This window comes from Vulpes lagopus, chromosome 4 (assembly GCF_018345385.1).
Source record: "Vulpes lagopus strain Blue_001 chromosome 4, ASM1834538v1, whole genome shotgun sequence".
In the NCBI taxonomy this organism is placed as follows: Eukaryota; Metazoa; Chordata; class Mammalia; order Carnivora; family Canidae; genus Vulpes; species Vulpes lagopus.
This window is the reverse complement of record NC_054827.1, coordinates 75,117,193-75,143,975: the sequence shown is the minus strand read 5'-3', so window position 1 is coordinate 75,143,975 and position 26,783 is coordinate 75,117,193. Positions and strand designations below refer to the sequence as shown.

At 35.9% G+C, this 26,783-nt stretch overlaps 1 protein-coding gene and 1 long non-coding RNA gene across 3 annotated transcripts in view; one reads left to right on the top strand and one right to left on the bottom strand.

Annotated features, from left to right (window-relative positions):
* The window catches only part of LOC121489516, an 87,276-nt gene that overhangs the window by 15,679 nt on the left and 44,814 nt on the right, over positions 1-26,783 (top strand). The window lies entirely within an intron of this gene.
* The window catches only part of KIAA0825 (KIAA0825 ortholog), a 388,202-nt gene continuing 375,449 nt past the window's right edge, over positions 14,031-26,783 (bottom strand). For both annotated transcript variants that reach the window (XM_041752619.1, XM_041752620.1), the window contains exon 21: positions 14,031-15,667. In XM_041752619.1, coding sequence (XP_041608553.1) covers positions 15,550-15,667 — 118 coding nt within the window. In that variant the 3' untranslated portion in view covers positions 14,031-15,549. The remainder of the gene's footprint in view (positions 15,668-26,783) is intronic.

The window sequence follows — 26,783 nt, the reverse complement described above, 5'->3', positions numbered from 1 at the left end:
TCTTTGGTTTAAAACCTAATTTGTCTGATATAAGTATGGCTATTCCTGCTTAGTTTTGATGTCCATTAGCATGATAATTCCCTTGCTTTCAATCTGGAGGTATCTTTTGGTCTAAAATAAGTGTTTTGTAAGCAGCATATCAATGGGCCTTGTTTTTTGATCCATTCTGATACCTTATGCCTTTTGACTGGTGCATTTAGTCCATTTACATACAGAGTAATTATTGATGGATATGAATTTAGTGCCATTGTATTACCTGTAAGGTTGCTGTTCCTGTAGATTGTCTCTATTGCTTTCTAGTCTTTGTTCCTTTTGGTCTTTCTTTCCTGCTCAAAGGGTCCCCTTTAATATTTCTTGCAGAGCTGGTTTAATGTTCATGAACTTCTTTAGTTTTTTATTCTAATGGAAACTCTTTATCTCTTCTATTCTAAATGACAGCCTTGCTGGGTAAATATTCTTGGCTGCGTAATTTTCCCTTTTAAGACATTGAATATTTCATGTCACTCTCTTCTGGCCTGTCAAGTTTCTGTGGACGGATCTGCTAACCTTATATGTCTATCCTTGTAGGCTGAGGACCCTTTGTCTCTAGCTGCTCTCAGAATTCTCTCTTTATCTTTGTATTTTGCAAGTTTCACTATGCCTCTTGGACTTGAATGCCTGTTTCCTTTCCCAGATTAGGTAAATTCTCAGCTATAATTGTTCAAATTAACCTTCTGCCCCCCCCCCACACACACACACTTTTTCCCATTCCTCTTCTGGGACTCCTATGAATTGGATATTTTTGCACTTTATGGAATCACTGAATTCCCTAAGCCTGTGTTTGTGATCTAATAGTTTTCTTTCCTTCTTTTTTCAGCTTTGTTAGTTTCTGTAATTTAATCTTTTATATCACCTATTCATTCTTCTGCTACTTCTATCCTTGTTGTGATTATATCCAGTCAGTTTTGAGCATGTCCTTGGTGGTTACTTCTTCTTGATTGTTCTTTTGGGGAAAATTCCTTCATCTTGGAATTTTGAATAATTTTCTGTCTTTCACATATTATGAAGACTTGTTATGTTTCCTGCTCCTGAGAGTAATGCTGTGTTAAAAATTGAGCATACACTTTCCAGGGCCTGGCATTTCAGGAAGTGTTTCTGATGTATGCTGCCTGCACTCTTGTTGTGTCTTGGCTGCTCTTTCCCACAGGTCAGTCCATCTATGGAGTTCCTCCTTGCTTGCAGTGGGGAATGTTTGGGCCTTTAACTAGGAGAGCTTTGATTTGTTTGTAAGGATAAGCTTGGTAAAAGAAGAAAAAAAAGCAAAAAAAAAAAAAAAAAAACCCAAACAAAAACAAAACATGGTTCAAAAAATAAAAAGGAAAAAGAAGAAACAACTATAAGTTTGATTCCAAAAAAAAGGACAGAAAAAAAGAAGAAAAACCTAATCCAAAAAAAATTACAAAAGGGGAAATTTAAACAAGCAAACAAAGAACTATAAGCCTGATTCCAAGGAAAAAAGGAAAAAATTTAAAAAATACATGCATGGGACCTGTGCTGTTCCCATGGTAGAGAGGCCCACTGCCCTGGCTCACAGTTCTGACCTGCCCTAGGAAAGATGCTCCTGTGGCCATGGTGGGTGGGGTTTGGTGTAAGTAGATCCAGCATCCCCTGGGGGTGCTGTGTTTCTCCCTGATCCAATGATGCTGGTTGGCAAGGAGGGGCAGTGGTGGTAGAAGATGGCATCACCCTTGCCCTCTTATCCCTGGGGAGGGAAACTGGCAGCTTCTACTCTTCAGGAGGCCCTCACAGAAAAGCGAACAATCCTCCCTTTTGTGGCCCAAACATCTGTCAGTTCCCTGCCCTCAACATGTCCGTGCCTGGGCCTTTGGCAAGTCTGGCACCACAGTACTCCTGTGCTTTATTTCTGGTGTGCAACTGGAACTCAAAACTCCAAATCTGAAATGTTCTGGCAAGGATTGGACCCCCGGGGAGAAGAGCTTTGTGCTGCTCTATCCCAGAAAAGCTGGGATGATTTCTTGAGTTTATGGTGCACCATGTGAAAAGCTGTAAATGGGTTATCTGCCCTCTGCACTGGGCACCACAGTTCTCTCACAGTTTATCTCTAGTGGAGGGCTAGGATTCAAAACTCCAAATCTTAAATGACCTACCAAGGCATGCCCACTCCCTCCTCCACCCCACCCAGGAGAACCTTGCAACACTGCCCCCAGCACCACTCTGTCCCAGAAAAGCAGTCGCATGGCCTTGAAGGTGCCTGGAGTCTATGGTGCAGCACAGCAAAAAGCTGCAATCATGTTATCTGCCCTCTGCCCGTGCCTCTGTCCTCTGTCCCCTGCGGTTGAATGGCTGCTCAATGGCATCATGGGGTCCTTGCCCTTGAGAGTGAATCTACACTTTTCCAAATGTATCCAGAAAGGAGGATGTTTTCTCACAGTACAACCCCAGGGATCACCACACCAGGCTGTCCACCATCCACTCCCAAGCCTCCTACCTCCCTCCCCCCAGGGCCACCACTGCCCACCCAGCTTGATTCCAGTGAATGGTGTGGACTTCTAAAACCTCATAATTTGGGCTCCACAATTTACAAAAAAAGCTTACCATAGTCAATTCCTCTCGATTCCTCAGTCTGGTCCTGTTTTTCTTGCATGATCCCAACACACTGATCTCTCTCCATGTCCTCCCAACCTGTCTTCTCTGCAAAAAGGGCTCCTACCCGCTGCATGCAACTGCGGCTTTTCTCTCCTCTAGTTCAGGTCTCCAAACCTTGCAGCTACCTTGTTCTGTCCCTCTAATTGTATAGATTGCTATCTTAATCCTCAGATGAATTTCTGATGCTGATGTAGCTGTCTTCAAGGGAGGAGCAAGCCCAAGGTTCCCACACTACTCCACCATCTTAATTCTTCCTTGGAAACTATGATCTTGATTTGAGGTGAGTGTGTGCTTTATAAAACAAAAGGAGAATGGATGTTGTAAGTACAATTAGCAGTCTCTGCTTTAGGCCTTAACATCCACGTTATTTCCAGGAAGACATTTCCCAAACATATTGCTCAGTTTCTATGAGGAACCATTCTGAGCATGTTAGCCTGGACAAAAGAATCCAAATATATCCAAGCCCAAGATACTTGTTTCTGTTCAGGCAGCCATCTTGAAACCAAAGCTTCCTTCAGTGATTGAAAGTTGCATGCTATTGCTTTAGGAATTTTCAATAAAATGGATATATACTATCTAAATACCTTTCTTAACCTTTACATCTGCTTTAAAAATTGTACTTTCTAGAGTAAGAATTTGTTGAAGAAAGCAGTACTCTGTGGAAGTTTGAAGGCTATTGTCAATGTCCTCTACAAAAGCTCTCTAGTTGGGGAATGCCAAGCAAATTTTGCCTCTCCCTTCTCTAGTCCTAGGACCGTAGAGTCCACCAGGGAGCAATGCAACTGCAGTGACCCACCAATTCCATTCCTGTTATTTTTAAGACTTTCTTGGCACAACATGAAATACCTACACACAAAAAAACCTTCTTCCTTCTTCCTTTTCTTTTCTATTTGGTTTACTTTTTTTTATTTTTATTTTTTCTGTTTGGTTTAAAGGTAGCCAATTCAGCTTGTAGATTTTGTTGCCTAAGGTGAAACATCTTGAACTTGTGTAACTCTTAGCTATAATCATACTTAACCACCTTAGAGCCAAATACAACATACAGCACAACACAATTCATATGTGCAATAACATTATTTTCTGTAGCTGATCTCATCTTGTTTTGTAGCTCTTGTTTCTGTTAGGGTAGTTTTTGGTTTTTTTGTTGTTGTTGTTAACCCTTAATTTTGCCAGTTAAAGCTAGTCTTCTTTTCTAGTTTAAAATTATTTTTTTGTGGATGTTTACTCGATCTAATGACTAAACTGTCCATCATCTGACATTTGCCCCCTTTCTACTCTCCCTTCTCAAGATAGTATTTAATGTAGGAGAAATTTAAGTAATGTAGGTACGACGGAGCCTCTGTCCTCAACCATCCTTTGGGTTCTTATTGTAATCCATTAAAGTGACCTTCTATTTGTCTGGTTCCTGAGAATCCTGCAATAGAGTACACATAGGTATAGGTTGGTCTGTGTGATCTGTATTCCGCCCACCCTCTTTTTGTCATTGTCCTAATATTCCTTACTATGGTCCAGCAACACTGCCATTTGCCTCCACTTATGAGGTCCCTTCAGTCTGTGTTCTTACAACACCAATCCCGGGACTGAAAAACTATTGATGGAATGTTTTCAACAATACATTTCAAGGTTCATTACAGTTCTTAAAAAGTAACTCTTTAAGATATTAAATAACATCAGCCCAGTCCTATTCATAGCAAACAGTATCAACAAAAGATTGCAAATTTTAAGCATGGGAAAATTTGTTGAAATAAAGTACTTATATCCTTAAAGACACAAAAAGAAGACCTTGACCTCTTACCTATATAAAAAGTTCAAAATGGTTCATACACCTAAATACAAATGGTAAAAACAGTAAAGCATTTGGGGAATATAGTAACTTCATGTCTTTGGGATGGGAAAATATTTCTTAAGTTACAAAAAATATGAACCATAAAATAAAAGATTAGTAAATTTGACATCACAAAAATTTTCTTTTCATAGTGGAACCACTGTTTCATGAGCAGATAAAAGATGATCTGGGTGCCACACCTAAGACAGACTTTCCCTGAACAGAAGAGAGCCCTCATTTCTTGACTGTAATTGCCAGGGACTTAGCCTCAGCACCAGATAGTTGGGTGCTAGTAGATAGTTGGGGAGAGGGAACTCTGTGTTCTTTGCTGCAACCTTTTGAAATGGAGTCTTTGCCTCATTGGAAGCAATTAGAGAGGGAGTGGTCTTGGTTCAGATACCACATACTCTAGCCTTTCTGACCAAATTTTTGTAGATTTTTTTCTAGGGTAGATACTTTTTTACTTGCTGTTTGCATAAGGGCCATTTCCAGAGCCCTTGAATATATTTTTTAATTTTTGTTTTTAAACTCTTCTTTAGGGGATTGGGTCAGTGAAGTTTCTCAAGCTATTATGCTGGAAGTCAATCCGAAGTGTGCAGTTTGGGACAGCTGTAGTCTCTTTTTATTTCTGGTGTGTGAATTTTACTTTTGATCCCAGCTTCAATATTCTGAGTTTTTATTTGTTATATTCCACTTATTAATACTATGTGGTTGGGTTAGAGGTGAAGCATTATAGCCTGGACTTTGCTGTGCATCTCTTTTTTTAAATTGACATATAATTCAAATACAACAGCATATCAGTTTCAGGTACACAACATAATTATTTGATATTTGTATATACTGTGAGATTATTACCACAAAAAGTCTAGTTAACATCCTTCACTATGCACAATTAAAAAGACTTTTTTCTTGTGATAAGAATTTTTAAGATTCACTCTCAGCATCTTTCAAATATGAAATACAATATATTTAAATATAGTCGTGCTGCGTATTACAACTCTGTCTTATTTTATAACTTAAATTGTATGCCTTTTGACTAATTTTACCCTTGTCCAGTCCCACGTCTGCAGTCACTAATCTGTCTTCTCTATCTAGGAGCTTGTGTTTTGTTTGTTTGTTTTAGAGTCCACACACACACAAAAAAATGAGATCATACAGTATTTCTTTTTCTCTGAGAAAAGATCATCAGTTTTGTCACAAACGACAAGATTTCACTCGTTTTTATGGCTGAATACTATTCATGTTTGTGTGTGTGTGTGTGTACATTTTCTTTATCCATTAATCTATTAATCTTTCAATCCATTAATCTATCACTAGACACTTAAGATTGTTTTGATGTCTTGACTATTATAAATAATGCTGGAGTGAAAAAGGGCTTCTATGTTGTTGTTGTTGTTAGTGCTTTCATTTTCTTCAGACAAATGTCCAAAAGTGGCTTGCTAGATCTTATGCTATTTCTATTTTTAATCACTTGACAAACTTCCATACTGTTTTCCATAGTAGCTGCATTCCCATCAACAGTAGATAAGCATGCTCCACATCCTTACCAACACTAGTTATGTTTTGTCCTTTTTTTCTTGATAGTAAGCATTCTAGCAGGTATGATGTAATATCTCATTGTGATTTCAATTTACATTTTCCTGATTACTGATGTTGAGCATCTTTTCATGTACCTCTTGGTGATCTGTATTTCTTTGGAAAACTATTCAGATTTTCTGTTCATCTCAATCAGAATTTTTTTGTTATTGAGTTGTATGAATTTTAAAGTATTTTGGATATTAACTTCTCATCAGATATATAAGATGCAAATATTATCTCCCATTCAATAGTTTGCCTTTTCCTTTTGATGGTTTCCTTTGCTGTGTAGATTTTTAGTTTCATGTAGTCTTATTTATTTTTACTTTTTTTGCCTTTGCTTTTGGTGCCAAATTCAAAAAATTATTGCAAAGACATATCAAGGAACTGACCAGTTTTATTTTTCTATTAGAAGTTTTATGATTTGGAGGGTACCTGGGTAACTCATTGGTTGACGTCCAACTTTTGATTTTGGCTCAAGTCATGATCTCAGGGTTGTGAGATTGAGCCCTCTGTTGGACTCTGCACTGGGCATGGAACCTGCTTAAAATTCTCTCTCTCCCTATTCCTCTGCCCCTCCTGCCAATAAGGAAGGAAGAAAGGAGAGGAGAGGAGAAGAAAAGAAAGAAGTTTTATCGTTTGGATTGATTTTTGTTTATGGTATAAGATAAGGCTCCAGTTTTACTCTTGCATGTGACTGCTCACTTTTACCAACACTATTGAAGAGACTGTTCATTTTCCATTGTATGTTGTTGGCTTCTTTGTTATGAACTAATTAACCATATAAGTATGGGTTTATTTCTGGCCTCTAGTCTGTTCCATTGTTCTTTGTGCCTGTTCTAACACCAGTGCCATACTGTTTTGATAACTATAGTTTGTAATAGAAGTTGAAATCAGGAAATATAACTCCAGCTTTGTGTTCTTTTTCAAGATTGCTTTTGATATTCAAAAAGTCTTTTATGGTTTTGTTCAAATTGTAGGATTGTTCATTCTATTTTTGCAAAAAATATCATTAGTACTTTTATAGGAATTACATTGATTCTATAGATTGGGGAATTATGGACATTTTAACAGTGTTAACTATTTTAATCCATTTGCATAAAATATCTCTCCATTTGTGTCTTTTTCAATTTATTTTATTGATGGCTTATAGTTCTGAATGCACAGATCTTGTACTTTTGGGGATTAATTTATTTCTAGGTATTTTATTCTTTTTGAGGGCATTGTAAAGGGATTTCTTTATTTCTCTTATAGTTCATTATTAATGTATAGAAATGCAACACATTTTTGCTTATTGATTTTATATCCTGCAGCTTTATTAATTTGTTGATTAGTTCAGAAACTTTCTTGGTATAGTCTTTAGGATTTTCTTTATATAACATTACATCATCTGCAAATAGTGATAATTTTACTTCCTTTCTAATTTGAATGGCTTTTTTTCTTTCCTTGCCTAATAGTTGTGGTTAGGACTTCCAATACTATGTTGAATAAAAGTGGTGGGAGTATGCATCATTGTCTTGTTCCTGATCTCGAGTATGTAAGTGGTGGACTTGTCATATCTGGTCTTTGTTATGTTGAGGTACATTCCCACTGTACCCAGTTTTTATCACAAATGGATGATGAATTCAGTCAAATGCTTTTTCTGTAACTATTGAGATGATCTTAATTTTTATCTTTCATTTTGTTAATGTGGTATATTATGTCGATTAATTTGCAGATGTCCAACCTTCCTTGTATCCCTGGAATAACTCAACCCTTGTTGAACTTAATTTGCTAATATCTTATTGAAGATTTTTGCTATTATACTCATAAGAGAATTTAGACTATAATATTTTTGTGGAATCCTTCTCAGGTTATGGTATCAGGGTAATGATGGCCTTGTAAAATGAGTTTGAAAGCGTTCCCTCTTCTTTTTTTGGAAGAGTTTGAGAAGGATTGGTATGAATTCTTCTTTGGATGTTTGATGTTATTTAGCAGTGAGTCTGTCTGGTCCTGGACTTTTGGTTATCAGAAAGTTTTTGATTACTGCATTCATCACCTTACCAATAATTGGTCTTTTCACACTCTATTTCTTCATGAGTCAGTCTTAGTAGTTTTTGTTGTTCTTGTTTTGTTTTTTGTTTTTAAGGAATTTATACATATTTTTCCTAGACTGCCAAATCTGTTGATGTGTAATTTTTCTTGGTAATCTCTTAAGGTCATTTGTATTTCTGTTTTATCTGTTATAAAGTCTCTTTAATTTGTAGTATATTTATTGAGACCTCTCTTTTTCTTAGGCTAAAGCTTTATTAATTTTCTTTATCCTTTCTAAGAATCAGATCTTAGTTTCATTCATCTTTTCCATTGACTCTTTAGTTTCTGTTTTATTTTTTTTCTGGTTTTTATTATTTCCTTCTTTCTACTAATTTTAGATTTTGTTTGTGTTTCTTTTTCTAGTTCCTTGATGTGTAAAGTTAGCGTGCTTATATGAGATTTTTCTTGACCTTGAAATAGGCATTTATCACTATGAACTTCCCTCTTAGAACTTCTTTTGCTAAATCCCATAAGTTTTGGTATCTTGAATTTTCATTTTCATTTGTCTCAATGTGGTTTTTTATTTCTCTTGATTTCTTTGATTCATTGGTTGTTCAGTAGCATGTTGTTTACCACATATTCGTAAATTTTCTAGTTTCTTCTTGTAAAGAAGTTTCTAGTCTGGTTTCTAGTCTTATACCATGTGATCAGAAAAGATGCTTTTTGTGACTTTAGTATTATTTAATTTATTAAGACTTTTCTTATGACTTAATCTTTGATCTTTCCTGGAGAGTGTTCCATGTGCATTTGAGAAGATTGTGTACACTGTTGTTGGATGGAATGCGTATATATCCATTAAGTCCATCTGGCCTAATGTGATATTCAAGGTTGATGTTTCTTTGTTGATTCGTCTCTGGCTGATGGGAAGCTAGTCCCTCAAGCAGCAAGTTTTAAAGTTAGCAAATATAAGCTTGAGTTGCTACCAGAGCCAGGGTATCTAGAACAGTTTCTCTGGGTAGAAGCTTCAAAAATTAGGGCTCCAGATGAGTGTATAATCTCCTTTCTGGGAGATACTGGCAAGCTATAGCAAGGCTGAGGAGAGTGTCTCCTGGCCTGTGCTACCTGTGAGCATCTCCATAGTTTAGATGTGCCAGACCAGAAGCCTGCCCTTCAGACTGAAACTCTAGGACAAGCAAAAGGCCTCTTTCACAGAAATTCTGGAAATATGTTTTAGGCGTCTGTCTCTGCTGTGCCCTTAGGCTGCTAGCTTGCCAAGAATTGTCTCTCTGATTGTTACAGTCCTATGAGACCCAAGGACATAAGCTTCCTCTGGCCACCAGAGCCAGGCAGTCATGGGGCAGAAAAGACCAGAGCACTGGAAGTAAAATCACTTCATTAGATCAGTATTCCAGGAGATACTGGTGCTCTGGTGCATAGTAGATGGACGGTAAGAAGATAGTGTCCACCTTTCAAGGTCTCTGGAAAAGATTACAGATAGCCCTGAGATATATTTTGAATTAGAAGCCTGCCCCTCAGGTGATAAACTAATAAGCCTTTTTCATAAAAGAATGAGCTCCTGGCCCCTTTTCCCTTTTCTATGTTTTGGGAGTGGAAGCTGTTTAAGAACTCCTTCTCCATTGCTGTTTTCCTATGGGAACCATGACCACAGCCCAAGCCCCACTGACTACCAGAGTCAGGTGATACAGAGGTGAATCCTGATGGCAGCCACAAAAACTGTGGTGCCAGACAGGGACATAAGCTTCTTTCTGGAAAGTAACAATTAGCTGGAGTGAAGCAGAGAGCACAAAGATTTCATTTACTGTCCTTCATTCCCTGAGAGCTTCTCCATGAACCTTGGATGTGTGCCAAAGCAAAAGCCCGCCTCTTAGCCCCAAGCTCCAAACAAGCAGTTAGGCCGCCTCTTCAGAAAGGTTGGTATGTGTTGTTGGTGGAGGTGGGGAGATGGTTATCTGCTCTCTGTGTAGTGCCCTGGAGGTGGTAATCTGCCAAGAATGGTCTCTTCGATTGTCAGTCCCATAAGATCCAGGAACACAGCCTGGCCACTGACTCCACCATCACGCAAAGAAAGAGCATCCCCTGGTTGGCATTCATAAAAAGTGGGGTACAAAACAGGTGTAACAGTTCCCCTCTGGGAGATAATGGCACTCTTGAATCCAGCAAAGGGAGAATGTGCAGATGGTACCCACTGGTGAGAGTAAGGTTAAGGGCTTCTAAAGGTGGTGCCCACTGGAAAGAAAAAAAAAAAAGATAAAGCCTACAGGTTAGAGAGCAGCAAACTAGGGTGTAATGATGCTGCCCATTTCGGTGATGGGGAAAAGCCTAGCTTTTGAAAAAACTCAGGAATGAAATTCATTATGGTGCTTTTAAATTAGCAAATGAGATTCATTCACATAAAGTTTGGGCATGATTAGCTGCTTCTGAGCCTGGATGTGAGGCAGGTAAGTCTGAGTGTATGAGTCCTTTAAGACTCATTTCTCAGATCACTGTAGACAGGTATGTCTTGTGTGTGTGTATATATGTAGATAGATCTTATGTTACATGCTTTTTACACACACGATGCGTTGGGTTTCAAAGCTACATGTTTTGGGGGCACACTTCTTAGTTAGAAGGTCTTAAAGTTGAAATGCTCCACTTGGCATTGAAACCATTCACTCTTTAGAGAAAGGCTGTGGGTTTTTATTCCCTCCTGATTGTGGATTGTCAAGCGAGGGGTAGGTTTTTATGGTGAGCATGTGTTTCAATCTTTCCTACCTGCTTTAATGTGGTGTTTTTTTTTTTTTCAGTTGTCTTATGTATAGCTGTTGCTTCGCTAGTATTTAGGGTTTTTTTTTTTTTTTTTTACAGAGGGAATTGTTCCACGTGTAGAGCTTTAGTTTCAGTGTGTCCATGAGAGGAAGTCAAGATCTTTCCATATTGCCATCTTGAACTAGAACCTCACTGTGCATCTTTATTTAAGATCTGGGTCAGTTTCTTCACATTTCCATAATTCCTTTTCTTATTATCTAAAACAGGGCTCTCAATACAAATCTCAGTAGGGGCTTAGAAGGATTTAATTGGCTATTTTTTATAGAGTCTCTGGCATACAGCCTGGTTTACTGTAGCTGCTTGATAAAATGGCAATAAAAATTAAGTGCTGGCTCTTTATACTGAGTCCAGTGCTCCTTCCACTTCTCAATATAGTTATCCTCATAAAGGATATTTCAGCGCCTAAATCCCAATGTTGGTGGGTAGACTCCAGAGTGGTTCCCATCAACCTCACCTCCTTGTGTTCATACCATTCCGTGATCCCTTCTCCTGAGCACGGGCTAGATGAGTGATTTGCTTTTGACCATTAGAATTTCTTAAAGGGTGATGTAATGTGTATGGTGTGTGTGATTACCTTACATACAGTTGTAACATTGACCTTGCAAGTAAATTCTTTGTCCCTTGCTGACTTTGAGGAAGCAAGAGGCCATTTTGGGAAGATGCACATGGCAAGTAACTGAGGTCATGAGTCTGATAGCCTGCAGGATAATGAATGTTGTCTACAACCATGTGCACTTTGAAGTGAATCCTTCCCCAGTTGAGCCTCTGATGAGACTACAGCTCTGGCTGATATTTTCAATGTAGCTGTGTAATGTCCTAAACCATGCCCAAATACTTGACATACAGAGACTGTGAAATAATGTGTATTTTTTTAAGCTGCTAAATTCTGTCAGTAATTTTGTGCATAGGTAACTAGTACAGATTCTTTAATTGTGCAAATAATTATATTTTGAAAGGAAAAGTGTTCTATAAAGTTCTGAATTATTTAAATTCTAGAGAAACTGAGTTTACGGCCTTATTGATGGTACTGTTGAAAACATTTCTCAAAGGTACAGCAGATAGTCTTTGTCATTGTGCGGAATAATAGCTGCTGCTGAGTATACTGGTCTCATAGTTCCCTATTAAAATTTAAGAGCTTTTAGGCATCTTGTTAAGAATATTTTGCAGTGGAATTTCTACATACAGAAGTTTGTGTGTGTGTGTGTGTGTGTGTGTGTGTGTGTGTGGTAAAAAGCATGTAACATAAAATCTACATCTTAACCTTTTTTAAGTGTATAGGTCAGTAGTGCTAAGTATATTCACCATGTTGTAAAACAGAGATCCAGAACTTTTCTATCTTGTAAAACTGAAACTCTGTACTTATTATACAACTCTTTTCCCTGGCCCCAAGTAACTGCCATTCTACTTTCTGTCTCTATGAATTTGACTAGTTTAGCTACCCCATGTAAGGGGAACCATATATGGCTTGTCGTTTTCTGATTGTCTTATTTCATTTAGCATAATGTCTTCAAAGTTCATCCATGTTGTAGCATGTAACAAGATTTTTTTCCTGTTGAAGTCTGAATATAGCTTTTTAAAGATTTTATTTATTTATTCGTGAGAGATACAGAGAAGTAGAGACATAGGTAGAGGGAGAAGCATGCTTCCTACAGGGAGACTCATGTGGGACTCGATCCCAGGACCCCAGGATCATGACCTGAGCCACAGGCAGATGTCCAACTACTGAGCCACCCAAGTGCCTCTACTTTTAAAATATTTTTAATTATGAAATATTTCAAGCATAATGAAAAGTAAAAAAAAATTCTTAAAGATTTTTTATAATGAGAAATGCTAACTACAAACAACCTGAAGCTCTGTGACTCAGAAATATATGAAATGGAATAATAGAATACTTTGAGTAAGCACATATTAGTAAATAAAATAAGTTATTTATTTTTCATATTTCTTGCTAGATAATTCTATAAAGAGTATTTGGTAGAGATAACAAAAATGTAAAATATCTGAAATCTACATTATCATCTAAATTTTATTAAAAATTAGTTCATACTGTTTCACATAGTAACTGATAAACCAATAATAAAAGAGATACATCTTTATAATTACATAAAAATAGAGTTAAACAGAGCACAGAAGGAAGATAATATTTTTGTAATAAGCATATTGGGACTTATAAAGTATTAGGCTTTATTCCCATTGTTAACTTACACAAATGCAAACTAAACATGAGGAAGAATAATCATTTTGAAATACCATTCTTATTATACTTTAAGAAACTTGTTAAGTATAAAGTCAAAATGATCTGATAAATCACTGTCTTATCATTTAATATATCCAGTTATAAATTTTATTCCACTTACAGCTGCAATAATTTCACTAAGGAAATATAGAAGAGAATTCATCTGGGAGCACCTGGGTGGCTCAGTTGGTTAAGTGACTGATTCTTGATTTTAGCTCAGGTCATGATCTCAGGGTCATGTGTGAGCCCCATTTCAAGCTGTGTGCTGGGCATAGAGCCTGCTTGAGATTCCTCTGCACCACCCTACCACTCACTCACTGTCTATCTCTCTCAAGAAAAAAGAAGAAGAAAATTCATCCACAAGCTTTTCTGTTTTTCACTTTTCTTCCAGCTATCTCATTCTCCCCTTAGTATTCTAATTTCCTTTCAAATGGAGCCATAGAGGTATTTTTTTCTAGAGGAAATAAGTCAGCCACTTTTCAGGATTACTATAAAAATGTTTAGATTCAATTAAAAGTGTTAAAAAGATGATCTTTAGATCTATTGGAAGACAAAGAACCCAAATATGAAATCTCTTACTTTATAAGATCATTTAGTTTATTGGCTCAGTTTATTCTTATTTTGACTTTCTATTTTAGTGTCCATTCTAATAAAATATAGTATACAGTTTTATGCAGACCATCACAAAGCTGAAGTAAGAAAGTCATGTTGTCTTAAATTGATTATCATAGTAACTGTTTATAGGTAAGTTCATTTCTCCTAAAAACTTACCATTTTAAAATGGCCTGTATAGAATTTTTATATAATTTATTTTAGGGAGAGAGCAAGTATGAGTGGGGTGAGGGGCAGAGGGCAAGGAGAGGAAGAAAATCTCAAGCAGACTCTGCATTGAGTGTGGAGCCAGAGGCAGAGCTTGATCTCACAACCCTGAGATCAAGACCTGAGCTGAAACCAAGAATCAGACACTTTAACCCACTGTGCCACTCAGGCACCCCAGTCTGTATAGAATTTTTAGAAATTATTTCAAACATGTCTCAAAACGCTTGGTTCATGATTATACTAACCAACAAAAATACATTTTTTAGAAATAAAATGTGTTACTCGGTAGGCAGCTAGTTACATGGCCATTTATATGTTTTTATGTAGGAAATAATGCAAGAGATTTTCTAAGGTGGCCTCCTCTGCACTCTAAGCTTTTACTTTTTGAAAAATGCATAAGTACTTTCCTTTGGAAATTATGTAGCCTACACATATTTTATAAAAATCACAGAATGTGGGAACATGGACAATCTGAGTATATCAGAAACATGATGTTCAATATCATATGGTCTAAAATAGATAAGGCTTCTCCCAGATATCACATAAGGTTGCTAAACAGTTGAATTGTTTTTTTTGTCTTCTTTTAATGACAGTCATTCAAACAATTGTGTTTATTAATTGCCCACTACATGAATAACTCTGTAGCAGGTGTTTGGGGAGAGTATGGAATCCTTTAAAAAGGGAGACTTCATATATAAGCCCTTTGAGGTCTTTATAATCTAATACCATGCACTAATAGTAAGGATATAGTAAATAATACTTGACATAGAGGGCACTAGAACACATTCCATTTTCTGTGCGTGTGTGTGTTGTGTGTGTGAACGTAATAGAAATAAGAGAAGTAACAGAAACTACAGGATTGTTGGAATGAGTTTTGAATGTTATTTTGGAAGAAAGATGCTTTCTGACTGGGAAAAATGGTAAGCATTTGGCTTGAACCAAGAGGATGACAAGCAGTTGCCTGAATAAGGAGACATTGGGTGTAGGATGTGAAAGCATATGACTGAAGGTTTGAATGTGATGTTTGAAAAACCGCTATAGGGAGAGAGAGAACTAAAGTTACTCTTCAGGAAAATGTTTTTGTGGTTATGATTAAGATAAACTGCATGAGGAAGAGGCTTTGGGAAAGGAGGTTGGTACATTTGTGGGTTTTAAAAGTGACTAACACCTGAACTTGGGCTACAGCTATAAAATTAAATTGAAATTTTCAAGATGACCCTCAAGGGGCTATGTTACTCCATTCAACTTAACATCCAAATGCTGTATTTAAAAATCCTTAGGGAAAAGATTTCCAAACATTTTGTCTGTTGTCATAGATACTTCAAGACTAAGAAGAAAAAAAAATAATTCAAAGGGAACACGAGATGGCAGCAGTTATATCATATAAAGAGAACAACTGAGGAAAGAAAAACATTTGAAATTGTTTTTAAAGTAAAAAATATGTAGCACTTTATTCCTTATGTGGTGTATTCCTTTTCATTTCAGAGATTACTCAGTTATTGGTTTCATGCTTCACAGCACATCTGAGGTTCATTCCGACTGTAGTAAAAATCCTACTCTATTACATGTGATTATTTCCTAAAATAAAGCTGTTGCTGTTTTCTGCAGATTATGGTTCCTCTGTGTTATCTGAGGCAGAAGAGTTCTGGATGGTGCAAAATTGCTTTAAATGTTCCAGCATTGCTTTTTCTTCCTCTTCTAGTGTTTCATCCTTTCTCATTTCCCATCTAAAAGAAAAAAATCACATCTTAGTATTTTTGCAACTTCCAAACTATAGTCAACACTTAGTTATTCAAGACTTGAATATTTGTAGTCATTGGTTTACTGAGGCATCTGTTTCTCCTTGTTTATTCTTTTACTGACTCCCTCTCGGGCACCAAATTTCACTGGCACTGCTCCTGCAGAATGAGCCAGAAAAATGGGAAAGTGGAGTCAAACCAGTTCCACTCCAGAGTAAAGTTTTAAAGTATTGTTTTAAATGTGCTAATTTTAAAAACGTATATGCCTTACTAGGATGGATATACATGCATATAAATAAAACCTAGAATTAGGAATTAGTAAGTGTATATTTTGCATAGTATTCTTCCTCACTGATTAGCTTATCAGTGACTTTAAGTTGCAGAGAGATTTGCCAGGAAGACTAGAGCAGCAAGAAGAGTATCAACCTAAACTGAATATACCTTAAATGCAGGTCAGTCTATTCCTAGAAATAAAATCACATTTGAAGTAATCAAGTTAAAATGACCCAAGAAAAGTAGCAAATTGCTAGCAAAATTCCATAGGGAATTGGCTAAAAAAGAGAGATTAAATACCCTAATTTTGGGTGATAGGGAGATATTCAACAAAGTGTTAGAATATGGAAGTGTTTATGAATATAATCTTTAAAGAGCACAGTAACCCAAGTATGCTTAACTCTTCCTTCTCTGTCCTCTCTCATATCTGCCACTTCTTCAGGCCTGGCCAAGGCACACTTGACCAAGCAATCAAACACTGAATCATCTACATATATTTTTTCTCTTCTTCACTCCTAATTCTACAACCTCAAAGACATTCACCATCATATACTGTTACTAAAGGATATTAAATGCAATGTTTCAATACTAAAAATATATATCCTAAAAGACCCTCAGTTATAAGGGGTTAGGATTTCTAACAACAAGCAAGGAGCTGTTCACTGAATGTTTCCAGAAGCCCACTATTTTATTACAGTCAGAACTCCTGGATAAGAGTCTATCATACATGAAGAAAGTATATGGAGTTTGTAGTAGGATCTTTCTGGTTTTCTTCACTGAAAAGAAAGCAGAGAGAAGCATCGCATTTTACGTAGGAAACTACTATTAGGATCCTTGTTCCCACACACAGGTTTTCTTGGGAGTATTGAGCTGCTATGCACCTGCCATGGCAGGTGGTTTATATAAAGAAAGAGGAAGGAAGAGTGGAGAATAAGAGGGTATTATCTGAGAGATTAGACTTCGGTTTAATTTACATTTCTTCATCATTGTCTGCCTAGGATTCTCATTTCCTAGCCCCAACCCTGGCTGAATCTAAAAACCGTTATTTATGGTTGTCTTAATTTCTCTATATGTTCTCATATGGTCAGAGTTAGGTCATTAGTCATATAGGTTTTAATAACAACTTTAAGGATAAAGAGATTTTTGATCACTACACTGCTCAATCAGGTGATGAGCCCTTCTCCTTTGGAAAGTATTTTTAAATTTAAAATTTAGTCCATAAGGTTACCTTCTACTGTTTTCATGGAATTTTAAAGATTAAAAACTGTCATTACCTATTTTATATAGGTGAACTTGGGCATCATTCATTTGCATCTTGATTGAATTCCTTCCAAGCAGGAAAATATTAATAACAGAAAATACTTATATAGTAATATGTCTTAGGCATTGTTTTAAAAAGTTGACGTATCACTCTTTAAACCTGTACTAGAAAATGTTGTTATTCCCATTCTACAGAGAAGTAAATTGAGGTACACAATGTTAAAATGTCACTAGTCCAGGTATCATTAGAGTGACATCAGGGAGTCAGGCTCTATAGTATGTACTTAAAATGCAACAACCAATATGTTTAAAACCATTTACACATATCATTAATTAATGTTAAAAGTAGGTTGAATACTTTATTTCCAGAAAAATGTTGCCTAAATTGAACTATATATTTTAAAAAACTCTCCAAAATTAATATAGATACATGAAATACAAACATGAAAAATTAAGTTTACGTTTTTTATTCCATGGAAAGGTGCTAATATTGTACTAAGTAAATGAATTATTTTATGAATGTCAACAGAACAAAATATGTAATATGCATATAAATATTTTGATCATTGTCTCCTTGTGAAAATTGAAAGCACGATCTCTGCCTCATTTAAATATCTGTATAATTAATGTAATTTAAATGTATTATATACATAATAGAATTCAAGATAAGGATTTTGAAGCTTCATGAGAATTGTAGAACCTCACACAGTATAATTGAGCTGTTAGTAATTAATGATATTAGGCAACCTAATTTATTTACCACAGCCTTCTTATATTTGCTTTGTGCTTAATAAGAAGAAATCAACTCATATAAGAAATTTTGACAAAGGTATAAAAATAATATTAAAACTACATTTTCTCTAATAATTTTACATTATTGAATAAAACATTAGGGATTTGAAATGTATGTTTATTTACCTCCAGCACGTTTTATTTCAAATCTATGATTTTTTTTGAAGATTGACATCATATTAATTTCAGGAGTACAGCATATTGGTTTCATATTTATATACATTACGAAATGACCACCAGGATGTCTATAGTTACCACCTACCACCATACAAGACTGTTATTATAATATTGTCAACTATATACCTTGTACTGTAAATTCATCTTGAATTTTTCCATGGCTTATTTTATAACTGGAAGATCATATCTTAATCTCTTTCAGTTATTTCATCAGTCCCTGCATCCGCCTCCCTTCTGGCAACCATGTTTGTTTTCTGTATCTATGAGTCTGTTTCAGTTTTGTTCATTTGTTTTTCTTTTTAAGTTCCACATGTAAGTGAAACCATATGATATTTGTCTTTCTCTGACTTATTTCATTTACCATAAAACCATCTAGGTAACATCTATGTTGTGGCAAATGGCAAGAATTCATTTTTTTTAACGGCTGAGTAATGTTTCACTGTATGTATGTATACCACATCTTTATCCATTTGATCTATCTCTGGACACTTAGGTTGCTTCCCTTCCATATCTTGGCTACTGTAAATAATGCTAGTGTTTTTGTTTTTTCCCAGATAATACCCAGAAGTGGAATTTATGGATCATATAGTTCTATTTCAAACTTTTTAAGAACCCTCCACCATACTGCTTATCACAGTGACTTCACCAGTTTACATTTCCACCAATACTGCAAGAGGATTCTCTCTTCCACATTCTTGTCAACATTTATTATTGCTGGTCTTTTTGATAATTGCCATTTTGACAGGTGTGAGATGACATCTCATTGTGCTTTTGATTGCATTTCCCTGATGATTAGTGATGTTGAGTATATTTCCATGTGCCTGTTGGTCATCTGTATATGTTTGGGAAAATGTGTATTCAATCCTCTACTCATTTCTTAATCAGAGTTTGCTTTTCTGTTACTGGGTTTTGAGGGTACTTTAATATATTGAATATCAATTCCTATTGGAGACATTGCTTTCAAGTATCTTCTCCTATTCAGTAGGTTGCCTCCTTGTTCTCTTGGTTTTAGTTTGATGTAGTGCCATTTTTTCTTTAAGGTTTTCTTTTTAAAATTAGGGTAATCTCTATAACCCCAAGATCAAGTCACATGCTCTTCCATCTGAGCCAGCTAGGTGCCCCAAGTAGTGCCATTTTGAAATTTTTGCTTTTGCTATCCTTGTCTGAGGAGACTGATCAAAAAAATACTGCTAAGACACATATCAGGAAGCTTACTGCCTACATATTCTTCTGGGAGTTTTATGGTTTTATATCTTACACTTAAGTCTTTTATCCATTTTAGATTTATTTTTGTATATGGTGTTAGAAAGTGGTCCAATTTCATTGTTTTGCGTGTAGCTGTTCCTGGTTTCCAACACCATTATTGAAGAGATCTTCTTTTCCCCCACTGTGTATTCTTGTTTCTTTGTCATAGATTGACCATATAAGCATGGGTTAATTTCTGGGATGTCTGTTCTTTTGCATTGATTTGTCTCTGTCTCTGTCTTTCTCTTCCCAGTATCATATTGTTTTGATTACTAAACCTTTGTAGTCTAGTTTGAATTAAAGAGCATGGTACCTCCAGATATTCTCAAGATTGCTATGGCTACTTGGGGTCTTTTACGGTTACATATAAATATTAGGGATTATTTATTCTTATTTGAAAAGTGCCATTGGTATTTTAATAGGGATTGCACTGAATCTGTAGATTGCTTTAGGTAGTATGGACATTTTAACAATATCACTCATTCTAATCTGTGAACATGGTATATCTACTTATTTATGTTCTCTTCAGTTTCTTGCATCAATGTCAGAATACAGTATTTTCACTTCTTTGTTTAAATTTATTCCTAGGCATTTTACTCTTCTTGATGCAGTTGTAAATGGGATTGATTTCTTCTTTTTCTTACAGTTTATACTTACTATTTGGGCTTTAACAGAGAATGTTTGTCAAACACTGTTCTAGAGCAGTGATTCTGCTGGGGTGGCACTGTCTCCCTATGGGGAAATGTGGAAAGCATTTTTGGTTGACATTGTCTAGAGAGTGCTTCCATGATCCAAGGAAGAGAGATGGTAAACATCTTTAATGTATGGCAATCCCAAACATTAAACAGTTTGTCTTCCCAAAATGTCAATAACATTGTTGCTCCAAAACATGCTCTAGAATCTCCAAAATACTGTTGGAACATCCCTATCTAATTTGTGGTTTTAATTGAAATGGTTTTAGTGTTTCAGTTTATAATACTGGTTGCTAGAGAGTGGAAGTTTAGAAGCCAGGTGATGGATTTGAATCACTTACAAACTGTGTGGCTTTGGGCAAGCCAGATAAACTGTGCCTCAGTTTCCTTATCAATAAAATGAGAATGATAACAGTGCATGCTTCAAAGAGTTGCAGTCAGGATGATGGGACTAAATATACCTAAATAGTTATATGCTTCATAGCAAACACTCAATGAGTGATAACTATTTTTATTTTGGCATATGGATTAAAGTTGCATATAGCCAAAGTCCTAATTAGGGTGTCTTAAACAAATAGAGGGTATTTTCCTCACATCACAAGAAATCCAGAGGTAGGTGACTACCATTATGGGTTACATAGCTTGATAACACCAGGGCTTATGTCTCTGTGGTTCCTTTGTCCTTTACCTTATGGTTCCAAAATTGTTGCAGCTTCAATATCTTGTCCTTGTTTTGAGTCCGGGGGAGAAAGGAGGAAAGGACATGCCAGCATTTCCTGTCCCATTTTAGCAGGGAACTAAAACCTTTCCTAAATTCCTCTCAGTAGTACTGGATCCATACTGTGTAGGTCTGAATCCTGACTCTGCCTTTTCCTAACTGTGTGGCATTAGGCAAATTTCTGAATCTCTCCATGCCTCAGTTTTCTCATATGCAAAACAAGAGGATGCTAATGGTTTATATATTAGTGTATTATTATAAATAGTGAGCTATGGATTCATAAAATGTTGGTTTTATGTTATGAGACTACTTCTTTCAAGTGGCTTCCCCAGAGCTCTTGCCTCAATGTTCCTCTTCAGCCCTGTGCCTTTACATTGTTTTATCAGATAAATAGGTAAAATGAAGTTAGTGTTACGATGGTTTTTACCCAGTGTTCAGTTACACATTTCTGTGATCATATTGTTCCTATCTTTCATGAGGGAGATGTTTCATGCTAGTTCTCTCTGCTCAGCCTAGCCTGATCATCGCTGTTTTTGTTTTCCTGTAAACCCTTTGTTGTGTTTTTCAAATACAGTCTATAATAATGGCATTCGATCATATTATTGGCATTTCTCCTGAAACGCCAACAAAATACTTGGAAATAAAAATGAAATCTGAAAAAGCCTCCTAACTTAATGTTATTATTAAACATTTATATAGTACTTTATATTTACAAAGTGCTTTACAATTATTTATTAGTTAATCGTACTGTTAAACAACACTAACCATCTGGACAAATTAATGACTTCAAATTGTCCTACCAGTTGGTAGCTCAGGAGTGAAAAATGAAGTCATATTGAATTTTTTCCTCATTGAACAAACTGTTTTGTCCTTCTATCTTCTGCACAACATAGTGCAAATGTCTTCAAAGGGAGATATTTGAAATCAGAAGGAAAAGGATGTCTCTGTTCTTTTCTTCCAATTGTCCTATAAATATGTTCCCCCCGCCTCCACCCCCTGCCATTTATACTAGACCTTCTACACTGAAGAGAAGTCTTCTCCTCTCCCTTGGAAAGCCCCACATCTGCTCCCACATATTCAGCTGTTTTTTCCACATCTGTATTTCAGTACCTTTAAACTTTGTTTTTGTTTCAAGCTCTCTAAATTCAATCTTTTGATGGTCATTTTCACTCCTACTCCAATTATATTCAAAATTCAGATTTTTTTAAATATACTTTAAAAAATTATTAAAACTGACCATTACTGTCACACTCCAAAGCAGGGTCTGACTTCAAAAAGTACTGTGTACTTGCACTCCCATCCTGTCCACATAGTCACCATTAAAGGATAATTTATTCTGCAGTCACTTTCACATTCATCTCTTTGCCATCAGTCCACAGTTCAGGTGCTGTGATAATGTAATTTATAATAAGAAATATGTATTTGGTCTCCATCCCAGTTTCTCATATAGAGCTCCTAAAACTTTTGGAATTTGCTGTGATGAGAACTATTAAAGTGCCTTTTTTTATGTTAATGAAGTGATTTTTGGAAAACACTTATTTGAGGAATGGTTACTAGTGGAGCCAACCATGTGATTAGACAGTTGGAATATCCATTACTCCTCTTAACCTCCAGAGAGGTAAGAGGGGTTAGTTCCAATGGCCAGTGGTTAGTCAGTCATGCCTATGTAATGAAACCTCCATAAAAACCCAAAAGGACAGGGTTCAGAGAATTTGGAATGGTGAACATATGGAAATTTGGGGCGAGTAACATGCTGGGAGAGAGTATGGCAGCTCTGTGCTCTTCCTCATGCCTTACCCCGTGCATCTCTTCCATGTGGTTGTTCCTGAGTTATATCCTTTTATAATAAAATGTTCCTCTAGTAAGTAAACTATTTCTCTGAGTTTTGTGGGGTGCTTTAGCAAATTCTGAAATCCAAAGAGGGGTTCAGCGGAACCTCCGTACTATAGTACTTTCAGTCAGAAGTACAGGTGACAGGAGTGCTTAGGTGGCTCAGTCGGTGAAGCATCCAACTCCTGATTTTGGCTCAGATCATGATCTCAGAGTCATGAGGCTGAGCCCTGTGTCTGGCTCTGCACTCAGCGCTGGAGTCTACTTGTCAGTCTCCCTCTTCTTCGCCAACATCTCCTTTTCTCTTAAATAAAAAATCTTAAAAAACAGAAAGATTAAGTACGGGTGACAACCTGCATACTGACTGACATCTGAAATGGAGCCGTAGAAGGCAGTTTTAAGGAATGAGTCCTTAAACTGTAAGATCTACTGCCATCTCCAGGTAGAGTCTCAGAATTGATTAATTATAGGACACCTTTCTTGGTTTCAGAGAATTGCTTAGTGATATGGGAAAAATGCCCTCCACACCTTGGGGTTGTGTGCAGAGTCATAGGTGCTTATGATTTTATTTCTTGAACAGCACAATATTCTCCAGATATTCATCACTCAAGCCTCATACCACTGCAACACCAAACCTACAATGACTGCCCTGCCAAGAGAGTTTTAAGTCTTAGTGCTGTAGCTTGGTGGTAGTACTGTTTGCCTATCATTATCTCTCCTCAGGGTGAAAAATATTTTTTTATTCCCTCTGCTTTATGTTGTCCCATGTGCGTGGGTCTACTTTTGCTGTTCTACTCACCTAAAATGCCCTTCCATATACCCCAAACCTGCTCATTCTTCAGACCCAGTCCACATCCTATCTTTTTCATGATATCCTTCCCTATTACCCAAACCAACATGATTGTTCTTCTGAGTCCTGTAGTGTCTAATGTGAGTACTATTTTGGTCACTTAACTACATATTGCTTTCTTACCTCTCTTCTGTTACTTTTTTAAGCTGTTATTTTATTACACTGTGTTTTTTAAGGTTTTCACATGTATCTTTTTATCTATTCTTTTGAAGAAGACTTTTTTTTAACATTTTATTTTGAGAGAGAGGGTGGGAGAGAGAGATCACAAGCAGGGGGGAAGAGCAGGGAGAGAAGCAGACTCCCCATTGAACAGGGAGCCCAATGTGGGACTTGGTCCCAGGACCCTGGGATCATGACCTGAGCCAAAGACAGATGTCCTTTGAGGAAGACTTTTAATTATCTGTATCGTTTATTCCAAATACTTTATTTTAAACAATATATTTCAAATAACAACATAGTGCTCTGTATACTTTATATAAGCACTCACAAAATATCTGTTAACTTAAATGTATTAGAAGCTTAAATATTCTATTACTCTTAGGTAGACTGAATAAAAAATTACCTTTAACCACCACAGTATCACAATGGATAGTAGTTGGTATTTCAAGTAAATGTTGTTAAATTGTTATTTGTATGAATGATAAAAATAAGGACTCGTTGAGCCTTAAAATTAGGCTCCTCAATTCTTCGTTCTGCATCACTAGTTGATTCTTGAGGTGTTACATTGAAATGATCATGCCGAAAGACAACAAAGTCCTATAAGTTCGTTCATTTACCCATTTCATATCCTTTTCAAAGAATGTGATGGCAGTATGAACAAGACATTCATGTTATTTGGTAACATTTGGTAACTTCATGCTATTTGATATCTAGTGTTTTTGACTAATGTAAAATGTAAAAAGTTTTAAAACAAGCTTTGGTTAGCAAACTACTTCATTTACATCATGTTCTACATGGAATAAATTCTCTTATTCCATGTGGCCATCAGCTATTTAAACACTTAATTTTTGGTGATGTTACATCATGTGTGATCCCAATAAGCCTTACTTTGACTTTGTGTATAATGAAGTATATAAACATCATTTCCTTGGTCTCATTTGCGTCTCTGGTTGTTTTGCTTCTCTCATTAGTTTAGAAGCTCCTCAAAAGCTTATCATAGAATTGTACTAAAGCAGTTCTGTCATTTTAGCTCCCATGAAGTTATTATAGTTAATTCTTAGAAATTATACAGGCCATTAAAGCTCTGATAGTCACCAGTATAAATCACTCACTTTTTCATTCTGCTTAACATAATTAGGAATAACTATTCTTAATTCTTAAATGAGGAGACTACATAACAGGAACTAAACAAACTTAAATCTCTGTTTTGACCAAGGACTCTTTTAAGACTATACAATCTTATTTATTATAACTCAGACTATCCCATTTCTTAGGATATGGTGCTATAGAGAGAGAAGAAATAGAAGACCAGCCCAAATTAGCAAAAACTCTGTGAAATTCTGCCTTAATAAAGGGTAGTGATATGAAACTAATTGTAGTGGGCCCCTACATAAGACTACTTATAAGACTGAAATTAAAGGACTTTTTAAGTTATCTTATGGGCCTTTCTTTAGTACATGTAGCTTATTTTAAGAGATCTGCCTTGGTTTATTTATTTGATAACTGTCATAATGAGCTACATTCTAGAAAGAACTGGTTTTTGTTGTTGTTGTTTTGAAAGAACCGTTTTAATGTATATAATTAATTTGCCATTCATCCAGCAGACATTTATAGAGAGCCTGCTAACTTCAAATCATTGTGCTAGGTAATGTAGAAGAGGAGCTGTATATGGTTTTGTCCTCAGAGCTTATTCAGACCAAGAGTTCATGATATGGGCTAGAGTAAATAACTATTCTAAATCCACATTCAAAATCCTGTAAAGGTTTTGTAGAATATTTCACTTTAGGTATGAAATGTTAGTGGAAATATAAGGCACTGAGACCATTTCCTTAGGCTTTATTTTAGCAATTGTTTATGGGAAAGGCATAATTCAGGCATTTCTTCCTTGACTTATGAAGCAATCTGAAGTAGCCTTAAGGAATAATTCCTGTCCTTTCTTACTCATTGGAAAGATAGCAACATCAGAAGGTGTCCTGATTTTTTTTTTTTTTTTTGCATAAAGCCATTATCAAATTCTATGGTAAAATTGGAAGCTGTCAAATTTGATGTTCTTCTTTAAAGATATTTCTGTAGGAAGGTGATTCTGAATAGCACTTAGTCCCAAAGGACAAATGTCAGGGAGGGGACAGATATAAGCCTATCATACATTTGAAAATAACTTCATGAGTGCTGCGATTCATGAATGGTTAGGGGGATATATATTATAAATCAGAAAATTAGCTTTGAATGTTATCACTTTAAATATAAATGGCACCTTTTTTTTTTTAAAAGTAGCTCTCTTTATCCACATAAACCACAGGATTAGAGAGTTGGTCTTTTTCTTTGAAGACAGGTCCTTATAATACTGTATTTAGGATAGGTGAGACCTATACTGTTTCTGATAGGTTTTCCAGGTGATGCAAATCTACAACTACTTTGGTCTAATATTTTACAACCTAACTTTTAAGACATGTATATAGTTTTAGTCACCTCCTTTTGCATACGTTTAGTGAAGATAGACAAATCAATGTTATTCTTTTCATGCAAATCTAGAAATGATTTATTGCTTGGCTTTATCTTCTCTGAAATAGAATCATTTAAAATTTCCTTGTAGGTTGTAATTTTTAATGCCTTAAAAGTTTTGCTTTTCTCTCAACTGTAAATAGTCAAATGGGGGACCTACATGAGACTTAGAAGACCTCCTACCATTTTCAGTAGGAGCATTTGAGAACATGTGGATGGCAAAAATCTTACTCTGATAAGGGAGCAGAGAGAGCTTTACAAACTCATTTCTAACTTAATTTAGTCATTCCCTTGAGCTAATCAAGGTTTGTTAGTTCAGGGAGAATTCATTAAGAAAAGGGAAATCATTAAGGAAACTCATCCACAAAAAAAAGGTCAAAAAACAGTTAAGAAAAAAAAAAATAAGAAAAAAAAATAAGAAAAAAAATAAGAAAAAAAAACAGTTAAGAATATGATTTATTTGTACTATTTAATTCAAATTTAAAGATAGATTGAAGTTTTATTTTGAATATTATAGCAGTTTCCATGAACTATAAAGAACATTCAGTTTCTATGTAATACTATAAACGGCAGTTACATCTTTGCATTTGGAAATTATACAGCGTA